The 15122-nt window shown below is 46.1% G+C and overlaps 2 protein-coding genes across 15 annotated transcripts in view; both read right to left on the bottom strand.

The window, feature by feature from the left end:
• Window positions 1-673: 673 nt before the first annotated feature.
• Window positions 674-12733, bottom strand: ANHX (anomalous homeobox). 3 transcript variants are annotated; one of them, XM_032128499.1, is made up of 10 exons: window positions 11944-12733; window positions 11020-11293; window positions 10276-10400; window positions 9936-10059; window positions 8854-9040; window positions 8245-8377; window positions 7693-7994; window positions 6843-6990; window positions 3452-3539; window positions 674-1592 (listed from the first exon to the last, which is right to left on the bottom strand). In XM_032128499.1, the coding sequence occupies exons 2-10, from the start codon at window positions 11272-11274 to the stop codon at window positions 1500-1502; spliced, it is 1455 nt and encodes a 484-aa protein (XP_031984390.1). In that variant the 5' UTR covers window positions 11275-11293; window positions 11944-12733; the 3' UTR covers window positions 674-1499. The 3 variants fall into 3 exon arrangements, with proteins under 3 accessions (XP_031984390.1, XP_031984391.1, XP_031984392.1); XM_032128500.1 differs by having other exon boundaries at window positions 6843-6987; XM_032128501.1 differs by lacking the exon at window positions 6843-6990.
• A 163-nt stretch (window positions 12734-12896) lies between these two features.
• Window positions 12897-15122, bottom strand: part of DEPDC5 (DEP domain containing 5, GATOR1 subcomplex subunit) — a 41155-nt gene continuing 38929 nt past the window's right edge. For 11 of the 12 annotated variants that reach the window (XM_032128466.1, XM_032128465.1, XM_032128468.1 and 8 more), the window contains 2 exons: window positions 14467-14549; window positions 12897-13688 (listed from right to left, as the gene is read on the bottom strand). In XM_032128466.1, the coding sequence (XP_031984357.1) occupies window positions 13393-13688; window positions 14467-14549 (379 nt within the window). In that variant the 3' untranslated portion in view covers window positions 12897-13392. The remainder of the gene's footprint in view (window positions 13689-14466; window positions 14550-15122) is intronic. The other variant, XR_004243725.1, reaches the window with a different exon arrangement.

Raw genomic sequence — 15122 nt, 5'->3', positions numbered from 1 at the left:
GACGATGACAGAGCCTAGAGAATGGGTTTCCACAAAGCGCGGCCGTGGCGGCGCTCCCTGTGCATCCCCCGCCCCTCAGGGGTCCCGCCGCTGCCTCAGCCTCAGCCCCCGCCCCGCGCGCCCCCTGAGGCGCCGCGCGCGCCCCGCTGTTGCTATGGCCGGGCGGGCGGCGGCAGCCAGTCAGGGCGCGGCAGGACAGAGCCGTCGCTGTTGCCAGCGGCCGCGGACCAACGGGGAGGCGGCGGCGGGCGGCCCGCGGGCCAATGGGGAAGCGGTGGCGGGCGACGGGAACGGCCCCGAGCGGAGGAGCGCGGGCGGGCGGTGGCCGGGGCTGTGACGGCCGGGCGGGCTGGTCCCTCACGGGTGTTCGTGCGGGCCGTACAAGCCCGGCGCCTTTGCTCCCTGCACAAATGCCCTCATTGACTCACGGGCCCGCTGTTGACGGCAATAAGCGATAACGTGTGTGACCCTTCCAAGCACCGCTGTTCCAAACACGAACAAGAGAGGGGCATTCCTAGTGAAATCCACCAAAATAAAGGAGGCTTCAGGCTCTCACCACCCACAAGTGTTCCCAGGGCAGCTGGGTCCTGCGTTTTAATACATAATTGCCATGTGAAAATTATCACTTCACACCCTTACCTTGAAAAAAAAAAAAAAAAAAGAACCCTGGAGAAACAGTAAATAAAATTCTTTATTTGAAAACTTTGTAACAAAAGGTAACAGAGGCATCTTCTCCCTGTATCTCCGGGCTGGAGGTTTGGGAAAGAGGACCCATTTTGCAATACAGATTTTTTTTAAAACAGTAACACTTCAGGAAAATACCCTAAAACCCACCCTATAACTTGCAGGATTAGTTTTAAACCTGCATGAAGGGCCTGCCTTGCTACTTCTTGTATTAAACACCAAAACAATGGCATGCCCTAGCACTGAAAATTCTGCTGTGCTCCAGTTTGTGTCACCTGTGGCACTATGGAGTATGGAACACTCCAGAAGTTACACCCTGCAGTGCAACAGAAAGGCAGGAATAAGAAATAGCAGTATTTTACCAGCGCTTAGCTGAGACCTTATCTTCCAAGCCTGAGAAAAAGTTATCCAACATCCACTGCAAGGCAATGTAACCAAATTTTACTCCTTTGAGCACAGGAGCTTCATTTACCTTCATGATGCAACCAAGGACTTGGATCTGACCAGTGCTATGGGTAGATCTATGTTACTGCCACAGAACCAGTGCCTTGATAATTTTAACACCGACAGTGCAGTTTCAGACTACTCCAGGAAAAACCTACAGTCCACGCTGCACCCTTCCTTTCTTCTATCCTTTGCAAATTCTTAATAAAACTGTAACTAAATCAAACTTTGTAACCATTTGAAAACACCTCCATCCTTATCCCCCACTCTAATCACCCCCTTGTCAGACTCCTCTTTCATTAAAAAAATTAAAAAGGAAAAAATAGGAAGCAATGGGAAGCACAGACACATGGAGTGTATCTGCAGGCAGGTCACATCCGTCCAGCGGCAGAAAATTCAAAGAGCAGGCGTGCTGCCTGGAGCATCTCATTGGTTAGTGAGCCAACAACTGGATCCTCCAGGACCTGAAAGACACAGGAAGGAGCCAAAGCCTCACTATATATGATTTTTAACACAGTTGCTTATGGTGGAAGAGCTCCTTTGGGCAGACAGCAGCACAAGGTGTGAGATGGGAGGGAATGTCACTGGTCAGGGCTGTGTGCATGAAGAGACAAAGACCTTCTTCCCCTCTAAATTCAGGTAGAGTAATCCATCACTGGGTGTAGAAGTGACAAGCACAATCAGTGCACAATCCAACTCCTAGGAATTCAGAGCAGAGCAATTCCCTTCGCCTTGCCCTAGGCATTGACTCCTATAAAAGCCAGTAACTGACAGAGGGTAAGACCAGAACTAAATAATCAAAGAAGTGATGTCCTGAACAAGGGAGCTCTGCTCTGGAATTTTTGTTTGCTTGCTTGCTTTTGTTTTACTCTCATTTTGGTTCTAACGGGATGTATGAGCTACAAAAAAAAAACCTGAGTCTTGTGGAGAAAAAGGAAGTTTTTCATCTGCACCTCTGTAGTTCAGACATAGGAACCAAATATCTCCATATTGTTGCCAGAAGCCCAGAGCAAGTTAATTCAGCAAGAAGCAAAGTGCCCAGGAAATCTGTAGAAGGCTGTAAGATCATTTACCCATTCAAGCTCTTCTTTTCCCCTCGAGCACACATTAAAATATGCAAAAATTGCTTTTCTGAATTCTTGAACTGAGTAATTATTACAAAGATTTGAAGATGTCCCCTTTGACATCTACAAGCATCACTCAGTATCTTGCTCACCAGCCCACAGTGCATTGAGTGTCATGTTTCTTCACCACTGCAAAATCAGTGCAAGAATGCAGAACAGCAAGATGAAAACTAGCTAGAGACAGCCTGCTCTGGGAATCTTAGAAAAGGCTCATCCATTATTAATGCCCAAAGCTTTCCTTCTTGTCTGGCTTACATTATGGCTGGTAAAAAGGCCACTTTCCAAGATACAGATCTTTATATTGATGCTTTCAGAGGCTCGAAAGAGGTTCTGTTACTGCCCTCAGAGCTGCAACCACTTCTCATAATGATGCCAGCAGATATGGGCTCCTGCTTTTCATAATCTCTTTTGAAAAGGTTTTCCCCAGCAGCTCACACTGCAAGGGAAACAGCAATGGATGCTGACTGACTGTTAGACCAACATACATAATGCCAAAAAGTACCTCAATGTACAGCTTAGATAGGGCTTTCTTTTTAGGTAACATTGAATTCAGAGATGTGCTCCCATCCCCTTGAAAGCACAAGATTTCTAACTTTTATTCTCTACTGCCCTAAAGTCCCCATCAGAAGGCAGGCAGACTGCACCCACAGCATGGAAGTACCTTCTCTATCCTGGCCAATAATCACACTACTCTGTATACTGCTATCAGCCACCTCAGAACAATGCAAAATCCCTTTTCCTCAACAATAGCACAGACTTGCAAATGAAAATTACATTAAACATTTTAAGAGGTCTGAGAGAGCAGAGTCAAATTGTGCAAAACCGCTCAGAGGGGAGGACCTTAAGCAGCCATCTTCATGTGATTGTTCTATAGGTGAAACCTCCATTGCTAAAAATTTAAATGACACTTGGGATCTGCACAGGTTCCCTTGGCCACCATTTCAACAACACATTTAGTAAAATTAGGGTCTGATTAGCAATTCAAGTAGGAAAAAAAATCAACAAAACCACCTTTCCTTCTACTATCTGCTGGATGTTACCCAGGGAATGCCCACCTTGCTCTGAACTGGATTCCAAAAGGTATGCTTAGATCAAATATGTTTCATACTAAATATGATATGAGATTTCACATCTCTGAGAGAGCTGCAGGGGATCATGTGTACAGAGCTCCTTTCTCTGAACATTAGGTATGTTCTTACCTGGCTTTGTCCCAAGGCTTGGCTTTCTTCCATGCAGGGGGCAGAAACAGGTGGGCACTGAGGCTTGCCAAACACAGTCTGAGAGGAACTGGAAAAAAATTATATACAAGTGCATTTGTATTTGTGCTCTACTTGCCACTTACTGTAATGTTTTGCAGCAGGACAAGAGGGGCTGTTGGCAAGACTATTCAGCTGATAGAGCTGTTAAGTTGTCTACACACCTGCCCCATTTCTCAAAATTCTTATGGCCTGAAAATACAGGCTCTGCAGTGGGAAGACAGCCCTGACCAGGAGCAGTATACAGGGAATCATATTTCAATTTGCAACTTTCCTTCTGCCCCAAAACACTCCATAAACAAGGAGGTGTCTACCAAAATGTCTCTCTCAAAACTATAGACATAGACATAACATTGGCTCCGCTTCTGCTACAGCTTTCCAAGGCCACCAGTCCAGTCTGGGGACATGCCTTCCCCATCTAAACTCCCCTGGAGGCTCTGCCAGCCTCTCAAAATAGATCAGTCTGTGGGCACTAGGTCAAGTAGGAGACACTGAGTGCTCAAGAATGGGATGTTCTCTCCTATCATCACCAACTCAAAACTCTCTAATCCAACAATGCTGCCTGTACCACCACCAGGAATAGCCCAAGGTGTGAGTGTCCATACAGGTCCAGACAAGAGGTGCCCACTAGCAGAGTATAGGAAAAAAGTAGAAGCAACGGGGCAAGTGTCAAGTTGCCCTTCCTTGGAACGCCCCCCAGCTTCCAGCACCCAGTCTTGGGACTCCTCTGCTGGAGAATGCATTCAGAGAGTCACATTTCCTGAAGACAAATGGGCTCAGCTCCCTCTCCCACCCTCTCAAGAATTTGTCTCATGGTTTTTCACGGCCCACTTATGCCGATATGCAAGGAGTTCTATGATTCAGTTATGCAACATGCCAAAAAGTAGCCTCTCATTGTTGGTTTGGGACTTGCTGCCTGCCAGTGTCAGGATGCTAGGTTATCCAGAGGGGAAAGCCTAACAGCAGGAGGATTCCCAGCACTCTGAGATGGAATCCCAAAAATGCAGGCAGAGGCTGTAAGCTGCCATGAACATCTCAGCACTGACATTTTCTAAATCAGTATGCTGGCTCATAAATGTAGAATGCCTTGCTCCACAGAGCTCAGTGTGCTTTTCTTTCTGAAATGGAAGGCACGATATTTCTGCTCTGCAAGAACCATTAGCTGGGCTACATTCCACCTGTCCTGACTTGCAGAATGAAGAGGATACATCACCACTATCTGTAAAGGGGAGCATCTGTTTGGTGTCCCACAGGGACTTCCAGTCCGCTTGCTGGATCAAACCCTCCTCTCAGGCAGCAGAAGCAGATGGAGACAGTCAGCTTCCAGCCTGGTTCCCTCTCACACTCCCACCTCACAGCCCTGTAGATCAGAAGAGGTTTGGACACAGCACAAGTGCGTAGGAGCGGCTGTAAAAAGCCCGTGAAAGAAATCAACAGGAATTGTTCTGATAAGCTTTGAGGACGTGTCCTTTCCAGGTGAGCATCTTTAAAAATGAGACAAGCAGATTAAGGGTCCTTTGGCTGACTTGTAGCTCTATCCCAGTGCTCAGGAAGCAAGGAGAACATAACACTGAGTCCACTCCAGATAGGTGATCTTGGCTAAATAATTTCCTTCTCTTTGTGTTATTTTTACCTCTAAAACCGAGATAACTTCACTGCCCTGTCCTTCCAGGACAGCAACACTCATTTGCCTTACAGTTCGATCTGTTGCCCTCCTGAGACCCCAGAAGGGTGATGCTCATTACAACATGAGTGCTCAAGAGGACTCTGGTAACAATACTCTTCTCTAATCACTGACTCTGTTAGAGGGCTCTGCCTTATAACACAGATGATCCTCACTGACAGAGCAGTGACCTTACCCAAGACTACTCACATGAGCTCTCCTGGCTCTCTAGAGAGAAACTGCAAAATGAAATTGCTGGAATTGCAGCCTAAGCATCGCTCACTTCTGAAAAAGATTGATGTTCCACAGCATTCATGGAATTTTGAGGAGCTCAAGGTTTTGGGGGGAGCTGGACCAGGCCACTAAACAGGGTTTACAAATAGGATTCAAATATCTATATCCTCACCAAAGGTGCCAACAAAGCAGCAAGTCCTGCCCCTCATAGGAATATGATAACGGGTGCGTGGATTCCTGGCACACTGACATACCCAACAAGGAGACATTCACCATAGATTTCTTCTACTGGCAGAACATATTTTAAAAATAAAAATGAGCTCACTCCAGAGTCAGAACATGAAATTTTAAATCCAGCCAAAATATTGCCAGCAAGCCTTGCTGATCTTTCATGATCTTTAGCCACTGTTTAAAACTGTGAATCCTAAAACACAGCCCAAGGTTTATAATGCCTGACCTAGGTTCTCCCCAGCAATTCAGAGCAAGGAGTCTGACATGAATGGGAGCAAGGCACCAGGCCAAGTGGGAAACAGGTAAAAGGCAGAAATGTTTTTAGCAGGGAACTGGGGCCAAAGTCTCACCAATCTTTATCTCCAGTGAATCACTGCCTTTACCTGTTGTTCAACAAGCCACGAAGCCATCTGTGCCTCTGCTTCCTCATCTATAAAGTAGGAATGAAGCTTCTTCTACCTCCCTTTTTGACATACTGACAGTGTCATGCTGGCACAACTGCTGGTCAGTGTCAAGCAGAAGGGTTATAAAATGGGGCTGCTGCTCCTGCTCTGTCTTGCAGATCAGTAAATTAAAGGAAGCCCATAATGTCTGGCAGTGTTTATTTTTATGTAACATTATGGAAGTTGTATAACATATGGAAAATAGCATGAATTTTTGTTTTGCATTCTCTGAATTTATCTCCATTCCCAGAGAAAATCTGAAACCTTTGTTCTACGTGGAAAACAGAAAGACAGAACAGTGCCTGTCTTACTGTCTTCCAATTTGGAAAGCTTGCACTATGGAATAATCTTGTCATGAGGTCATTCATGAAGCTATAAAAACTATTTTAAGATTAAGTACAGGCCCTACCAACCCAGCCCAAAGAACCAGCCCTCACTGGATCAGTACAGGTTATGCTTTTCTGCCAAAACCAAGCCAATAGTTCAGAAGCTGAACCTGCCTAAAAAATAGGGGGTCATATCTTTTCTGATTAGACTGGTTCCAAATCTCCTTTGTGCCACACACACACATACACACTTAGACAACATTACCCATGCACAGATATAAATACCAGTAGGATGGACACAAGGAGAATCAGTCCCTGGGAATGAGATGTATCACTATTTCTGCAACTCTCTTCAACAGGGCACCAAGACATGGCTGGACTCACAGCATCATTTTTATTCCTGTCTTTAGGCAGCCCTGTGCTTTCCCTCCCTTTACCTGTGGGGAATAGATTCCAGGGTCCCTAGCTGTCCTCCTCTAAGGATTAAGCTTTCATCCTCTAAATATGACTCCTGAATGATTCTTCCTGAACTGTCTTCAACACAGCCACCTTGACAGACTGTGCTCAAGGGAACTCTGATACCTGCTGAAAAATATGCTCATATTAAAAACAAGTACAGACACAGATAACATGGCTGCAACCTCTGACCCAGCTATTCCTTCTCTCCTTGCTCCACATTCACCAGAGCCTGGGTGAATCGCAGTTACAGCACTTTCTACTCTACAGACCTACAGCAAAAACAAGTGGAACATTACTTATGCATCCTATCAAGCCTATTCTGAAGAACAGGGAGAAGAAAAGAGATGGTGGGAATGCTGAACAAGACTGGACAGGAAGGAGACAAAGAGAGAAAAAATAGCAAGAGAGAGAAAGGAAAGTAAGAATACGTGCTTGAAGACAAGCACCATGTCACAGTTAAGAAGTTCTCAGGCAGTATCTTAATGATGACAGGCATTAAAAACCCAGAAGCTTGCAAACAACAGGGTGAGCAGACAACACCTGGAGGGACTCTCTCAATGGAAACACTAAAAGGAATGCACCACTATCTTATGGAAGTGGTTACAGTTTAGGCAAAAGAGTAGGTAAGAATGTCTGTTTCAACACCTTAAATCAACAGATTTTCTCACTGAACTACCATGGAAGCAAAACTCCAAAGCTCAAAATAAGCCCTGCTCTCCTTCATCAGGACACTTAAGTGAGCAGGAGTGTTTACAACAATGTTTACAACAATGGGAAGAGAAGCTTGGAAACTCTTAAGGTCAACAATCTGTGTGCAGTTTTACCAACCTTCTACATCTGGGGTCCACACGGAGCCAGAGACTCCTCTGATGCTGTAAGGGGCCTGCCACATGGGCAGCCAATGATTCACAAAGGGAAGGGACTCATAAGAGCCCAGGTCAAAGCTCCCCTGCCAGGGGCTGGCAGCAGCACTGCTCACTGCTTCTTCAGGCAGCACCACAGGAGAGCCAAAGCAGGTTCCTGGTTCCATCACAGCCTCAGTGCCAAAAGGTACAGGTTGTTCAGTGCTGTGAGTGGTGAACAAAGCCAAGCTTGTTCCAGCTTCATACAGCTCAGAGCTCTGCACACAGCTGCAATGATGGAGAAAATGAATCAGCCAGACATATTGCTTTGCCAAAAGGGGACCCCCAGCTAAACCTTTGAATCCTGCCCTCCACAGCTGGGAAATGAGCTGCTCTGACTGGACATGGAACATTGCCATCAGTGGTGGCAAGGTTCCTAAGTGATGTCCCCTGGGAACTGACATGGAAGTCAGTTCTGTGAATATGTTTAAATGTTGCTTCATCTCTGAACTGTCACTGTAGAGATGCCATACATCACCTGGATTCCAGCATCTTTAAATACGTTCCTTCAGGAGGCTTATACAGAGATGCAGCTGACTGCTCCCATCCTGGCTCACAGGGCATGAGGGTTATCTCCATTTGCTCAGGGCTGATGCCCACATGAGATCCATCTGAAAGGTGCAGGCCAGGCAGGTGAAACAACACTAATGGCTACTCCAAAGGGCAACAAAACAAGTCTAATCTGCCAAACGCAGCACAACCCCCCTGTTCCTTGTGACTGAAGTTTGGTTGTCTGTGGAAGGACATGGAAATACTGGGTTTTCCGGATTACACTGCCCTGATTCCAGAATCTGAGAGCTAAAACCTGCTGCCTCCCATCTATTTGCCTTCATTTGGTGCTTTTTTAAAGCCAGGCATCTCTTTTCACCTGTCCTTGCACAGGCCTTAGCAGTGTCTGCTCCTCTGGATTGACAGCCTGGAGCCAAACAATGAGGCACTCCACTGAAGCAGAGTCCTCCAGCATCAACTTGATCCATCAGCACATGATGCTGTTCTGAAGAAGCAATATTGTTCCCTTCCTGAGGGAATTTAAAATTGATTTTCACCTCTCTGGACCACATCCCGAAGACATTAGGAAGGGACAAACCTGCAGTTTGTGGAGTGTTGGATCCTTTATCCTGTGGCTCATTTCTGTGGGAAGCCAATGCCCTCTCAGGACATGAATTGTTGAGCTTTTCCATACGAAGGAGGCGAGATTTTTGACGTCGTCGATAATTTGCAAACCAATTATAGACCTGAGTTGGCTGCAGGTTCATGTCCCGAGCCAACCCCTCCTGCAAACCCAGGTGCAGGGAGAAATCAAGGGGAAAAAAATCACATCCAAATAATCAGACTTTTCCCTTCACTTCCAAAAGCAGTCCAGCAAAAGAGCTTCCAAACCCAGATACATTGACTCACTAGGTCTCCGATAGGCCTATGTGGATCTGACTGAGGAGACCATTTTATGAACTCAGTTGATAGAAAACACATATTCCACCCTGCACACCCAGACAATTTGTTTGCTAAGGGAAGCCACTGCTATTCTGTAGTACTCGCCAGATAATGCCCTCACCAAATCATGCTCATCCCACAGAATGACAGCTTCACAGAGGTAGACATTAAAGTCTGAAGCCTTCACCTGGCAAGGTAGTGATCAACAATGACTATTGATTTAATTCATACATCTCTTCCATTACAAATCTGTCCCTGTCCAAAGAAGGTAGATCCATGTATACACCAACACAGCCTATTGTGTTATCACATTAAATTACCAGCATTTGAAAAGTCAGCACAAAATATATTCTGGTGAACAAAGTGCAATTTTATACAGGCTGTTACTCAGTCAAGTCAGAACTATTTATCATTGTAATAGAGCTTTGCTGAGTGATGGCTGTTTGGCTGCCTATGCTCAATCACTACAAAATTAGAACAGCGAGGAATTTATTGTCCCTCAACTTTTTGTCCACAGCAAGAGAAATTACTTAGCATGAACCTGATGATTTTTTAAAGAAACCTTTAGGGAAAGATCCAATATGAGGAATGCCAGCCCCAATGAGCCTTCTGAAAACAAGCATTTAGAATTAAACCAGTTTAATTTAGAAATTAAACCAGTTATAGACTCCTGATCACAGAGTCCTGCTTTTCCATGACAGAGAGACCTGACTGGAAATATCCCTAGCATATCCCTACCCGCTGTTTCTTGTCTGGATTTGCTGTCACCTCTGCAGCAAACTTGTGCAGGTGCTGGCGTACTTCTTCTGAATAGTTTCGATTCTTCAAAACTTCAGGACAAAGGGAAATAGGTGGAGGATTCCTGTACACGGGAGAAAATGGGATTAAAAAGGACCCAAAAGGAATAATTCACATTCATGGGAATTTTCTCACATTGCCACAAATGATCAAAATACCAAGAAAAACCAAGCTCCAAGAAGCAGCATCTTGAGGTGCAAAACCAGCCTCTGCATCTGTAGCCCCTGCCTCTGAAAACTACAGCAGAGAAAAAAATCTTGGTCTCCCCACAATGCAGTACCTCTTCCTGCAACGAAACCTCTGCAGTGGTGTCAGAAAATCTGTCTGGTGTTTCTCCATAACCCTCCGGTAGTGAATCTCATGCCAAAGTTGCACCAGTTCTTCCTTCTCTTCTGCCTTGCAATACTAAAACAAAACTGTGTGTAAGCAAACCTGCCCAGAGAGTCACTCAGACTGCCTATCAAGGAGAAAACCCTCAACAGAAATTTTATTCAGAGATTCCTACTGGTTTGACAGAGCTGGGAGCATTATCTAAGTATATGGCTTGCTGTACCGTCTCCAGCGTACACAGGGAGTTGCCTAATTCCTTCTTTTTCCCTGGTGAAAAGGTCTACGTTACCAGATCTAGAGGCCAAAAATTCCTCACCTTGAGTGGCACGATCCAGCCTTCCTCATATACTCCCACCCTGTCAAGCCCCCTAATCTTGGGCTTCCCAAAACTTTTGTGTCCTGAGCCCTAAAACTGTGAAAACCAAGAACCACCACAGTAGAGAACAAAAATCCTGCTACAGCTAACTCCATAATCGCCCAGTTACCTTCTTCCCCTTGGCTGATTAACACCAAGTGCCTGTAGCAAAGGCTTTGTCCTGTGTTTCAGGTCAACAATGCACACTTATCACCTTCCACTACCTTACGCCAGCTGGAAATGCTCCGTGTGCTGCAGTTTGGGTACTTCTGCACTAACAGCTTTAACTACTGTTTTGCTAACATGTTTTCCATGAAGAACCGATGAACACATCCCTACCTCCAGGAGTCTGCAGGCTGCATCATGTTGCCCATTATGGATATGAACGGACACACAAGCCCGGACAACATGGATGTTAGTGAGAAAATATCTCGTGTTCTTGCATCTCATCATGGCTTCAACCAGCTTCTCCAGACTAGGAGACGAGCTCTGGAGCTCCCGGCAAAGCTGTCCTGCTAGATCTATCAGCTTGGTGGGTGGGGGATGCTCATTTTCACTCTTCTTTAACATGGCCATGAACTGCTTCATCATCATGTCCTGTTGGAAGCTTTTTCTATGCAATGCATAAAGTTGTGGTTAGATAAAAACTCTTTTATCTCCTATTTTTAGCTTCTATGGTATGCTTTTCTCTTTTTTTAAAAGGAAAGAAATTCACTGTGCTGTTAAAAGCAGCCTAAGAACCTCAAAACGCTTCAAATAAAACTAGCCCTAAAGCAGCCCTGAAAAGCTAAAGACGCACCAGATTTGCAGTTGAGAAAACTAAGCTCAGAAAGACACATTAAACTTTCCCCAAACCTCAGAGACTAACTCTGGGGTTTACATCCACCGCTTACAGGTTAAAACTATCAAAACATTAAGTCCAGAGACATTCAGGTGAAATTAATTCGGTTTTCTCCAAAATGGCACATGACAGGCCCGGGCAGACCGCAGTTACCGTAAAATGTAAAACCACCGTTGGAGCTGTTTCTCGCCCGTTTTCCTGGGAAAAGGAGGCCCGCGAAGTTCCCCGCGAGGACACCCCACCCTTGGGCCAGCTCCACCCCGCCGGCCAAAAGGGGGAAAAGCTGTTAAATAGCTGCGAAGTGCAGGAGCAGGGACACGCGGCAGCCTCGTCCCCTTCCTCCCGTGGCGAGACGACGGTCCCTGCCCGCCGGCCCGCTCCCTGCAGCCGGTCCCAGTCCTAGTCCCGGTCCCTGTTCTCACCGTAGCCTCGTGCAGGTCCAGACGCTTCCCCGCGCCGAGGGCACTCCGGGGTCAGGTGCGGAACCGCCGTCGGGTTTCAAGTCCCCGCCCAGGCGGGGCTCCAGGGCCGCCCCTGCACTCCGCCCCCACCCCCGCTACAGCTTCGACCGAGCACTCGCCGCGTGCACAGCTACTGCCGGAGTGCAGAATAGATGTAGAATGGTGTAGAATAGATGGCAGCAAGTTCCTTCCATAGTAGGGAGTATTTTTAAGTCGCTAATCGGAATCAGACAGGCACTGATAATTTTGACACACTTAGAGCGACTGAATGAAGACGCATGCAGCTCAAACCCACCTTTTTTGCAGATAGGTGCTGTCTAAAAGCAGATGACTCATCCTGACTCAGTTTAGGGGATAAAAAACTGAAGCAGCTACGGTTTGCCTTGAATCACACCTGAACACCACTGTGAAGGTGTCAGTCCTCTCCTGACTCCAGTTTCTCGATGGTATGTAACAATAAGGAACCATCTCGCAGCAGGAGCCAACAGCCTCCACGCATGGCACAGCTGGGTGCCGGCTGTGACCCACTCTAAACCTGTGCTTAAATAACCAACTCCTGCCAAGGCCCTGCAAAGACAAAGGCTACGTACTTGAGTGCAGGCATCTTCCTCTTGCGGCATGCAGATACATTCTAAAAACCTGCCCATAATCCTCAGCAGCAACTTGCGTTCAGTAGCCCTTGATTTCTCCTCAGGCTTTGTTGCCGGCCTTGCAAGACAGTGACTGGCTTCCTGCTCTTGCTGTGTGACACTGTTCTAGATCCAGATGTGAAGACAGAAAATCCTGGATGATTACAAGACAAAGCCCCAGCACTGAACTTTGAGCTGAACATAGAAAGCAGTATTTTCTTTTGGCAATTGCTCTCTTTTACTCACAAATTCTGTATTGCTGTGGAGTTACAACAAAACATCAGGTCACTTCATTTTCTGCATTTTACTTATTTACATGTAGGAAAATTTAATAACCATCTCTTACATCTTATCTTACATATTCACACAATCAGGTACACCTTGGAAGGGGGAGGGGCAGGCTGCTGCCAGGCACATCAGATGCCAATGGTACCGATCATTTCCAATGACTGGAAGCTGATACCATCACACTGTGCTGAATCCAACTGCCCTTGAAAACCATTTGCACTCTCCCTCTTTTATCTCTGCCCTAACTTAAGTTTTGGCAACCAAGGACTGTAGATACTTGAAACCAAGCTGAGGTCAGGTGATAGATCCTGGCAAGCCAAGAGCTCAAATTCTTCTCTTCCAAGCACTTAATCAAATTCTGTTGAATATCAACAGCAATATTGCTCAGGTCCTCTTGGAGCCTCAATATGAATCCAACAGAGAGACTCTTCACTTCTACTTCCTTGCCACAAGGTAAAGCTTCTAGCTGTCTCCCTAAGAGATACAACCCTATTCACGGAGCACTAGCATGCATCTTGTCCAGACAATCAGTCCAGAACATAACAAGCCGGCTGTCTTTGTTCCAGCAAAAGTCTGTGAAGTCTTTCAGCAACCGGTCTGCGAACTTCTCATCGCCAGTGGCACTGGAGCGCCAGGTTTTGGTCAGCATGGTGTTGTAGGCCCAGTTGTAGCCAATGCGCTCCTCACAGAACATGTTCTGGTTGGTGGAGCTGGTGGAGTTGCGCCGGCGCCGCTGCTGCCCACTAGAAAACTTCCGCTTGGAATACGGCAGCTGCAAAAACACTGTCCCTGCAGGAAAGAGACAGCACTTTAATCTGAGGCAGACCTAAGTCCCTACTACTAGTAGCTGACTCCTTAAATTCTGAAAAGGAAACTGGCCTGAGTTTCATTTAATTGCCTTTTAGCATGAGAAAATGGGATACACTTTTCCCTCTTGGTTCTTATGTGCTACTTCTTCCTGTATGTTACAACACTGGGAGGGAGTGCATTTCGTCTGCCTTTCTCTTACAAGCACAGAATGAAGCAAAGATATTTGGTCCATCTTGCTAACTTACCATGAATTTCCATTCTCTTCTGCAATTTTCCAAATGCTGTCTTCCCGTCATTGTTTTCATGTCTCAGCAAGTGGACCCTAAATGCTTGATCTGTCTCCCACACAGTGTGCATGGGTAGAGATGCATCTACCACAGACCTTAAGCACAAGAACAGAGCGCTAACTTCTCCCAACACCTTTTCCTCCTTCTAGCTTCTGGGTACCCATTTATTTACATTGACCTTGGAATAAGCTTTGCCTTATTTTTTAAAATTTCCTTCTAGAAAGAAAAGTTTCAGAGCCATTGTAAAGCAAGATTTCAAACCAACACCATTTATTAGCAGCAACACTTCGTGCTTTTCATACTGCCCCCTCCGGTTTTCTGGTTTGTGTTGTCTGACACACCTACTTCTCATCTGGTTAGGGACAGAACAGCACCAGCATCACTAACACGAAACACAAAACACATGTAAAATGGTTCTCTTGTTTGTAATAACCTCCTCCTTGCCACAGTGCCTCCCAAATATTGCTCACCTGTGACATGGATATACTGGGGCTTGTTCTCTGCTGGGAAGTTGAATGCAGAGGCTGAATATTTATCCTGTACAAATCCAAATCTGAACAAATAGAGACAAGGGGAATTAAAAAAGCAAAGAAAACAGAAAGATAAAACAAGCAAGTCCAGGTAGGATTCCTTAGCCAAAGGCAGGGGCACCAGAGGAAATCCTTCCACTATCCCTTTCTTACGGCCTGAAGGCAAAAGAAAAAGGGATGAAGAGAGCTGAGCCTCTCCAAATATTCTCTGCCCCTGCCAGACACAGCGTGAAAGCCTGTCACCCCACACTGTTCCCTGTCCTGACTCGAGCTGGAAACAAGGGCAGCAACTCCAAGCAGTCTCTGACAAAATGGGGTGGCTGCACACGAGGGAGGGAAGAGCAGTAGTCACGACAGAGTTCCCTGGGTATGTTTCAAGCTGCAACATTAGTTTTTTCATGATGGGCAATGCTCCATGCAGAACTTCAAGCAGCTTACCTGGCAGTTCTCTGCTGTTTGTAGGATACTTGTTCTTCTCCTGCTTTCTAAACTAATTAAAGCTGATTTCCAAGCTAAAGTCCATTACAAAAGGCAGCCCTCTCTGTTATGAAAAAAAGCCTGGCAGCACCATCATGAAAGAAACCGGCAGCTCAATC

This window comes from Corvus moneduloides, chromosome 18 (assembly GCF_009650955.1).
Source record: "Corvus moneduloides isolate bCorMon1 chromosome 18, bCorMon1.pri, whole genome shotgun sequence".
Classification (NCBI taxonomy): Eukaryota; Metazoa; Chordata; class Aves; order Passeriformes; family Corvidae; genus Corvus; species Corvus moneduloides.
The sequence above is the reverse complement of the archived record's forward strand: the minus strand, read 5'-3'. Positions and strand labels throughout refer to the sequence as shown.

Coding starts and splice junctions, on each gene's coding strand:
- ANHX (XM_032128499.1), bottom strand. CDS start 11,274: ATGATGATGAAGCAGTTCATGGCCATGTTAAAGAAGAGTGAAAATGAG. Junction 10,401..11,019: donor CAGCCTGCAGACTCCTGGAG/GTAGGGATGTGT, acceptor GTTTTGTTTTAG/TATTGCAAGGCAGAAGAGAA. Junction 10,060..10,275: donor AGGTTTCGTTGCAGGAAGAG/GTACTGCATTGT, acceptor TCCCGTGTACAG/GAATCCTCCACCTATTTCCC.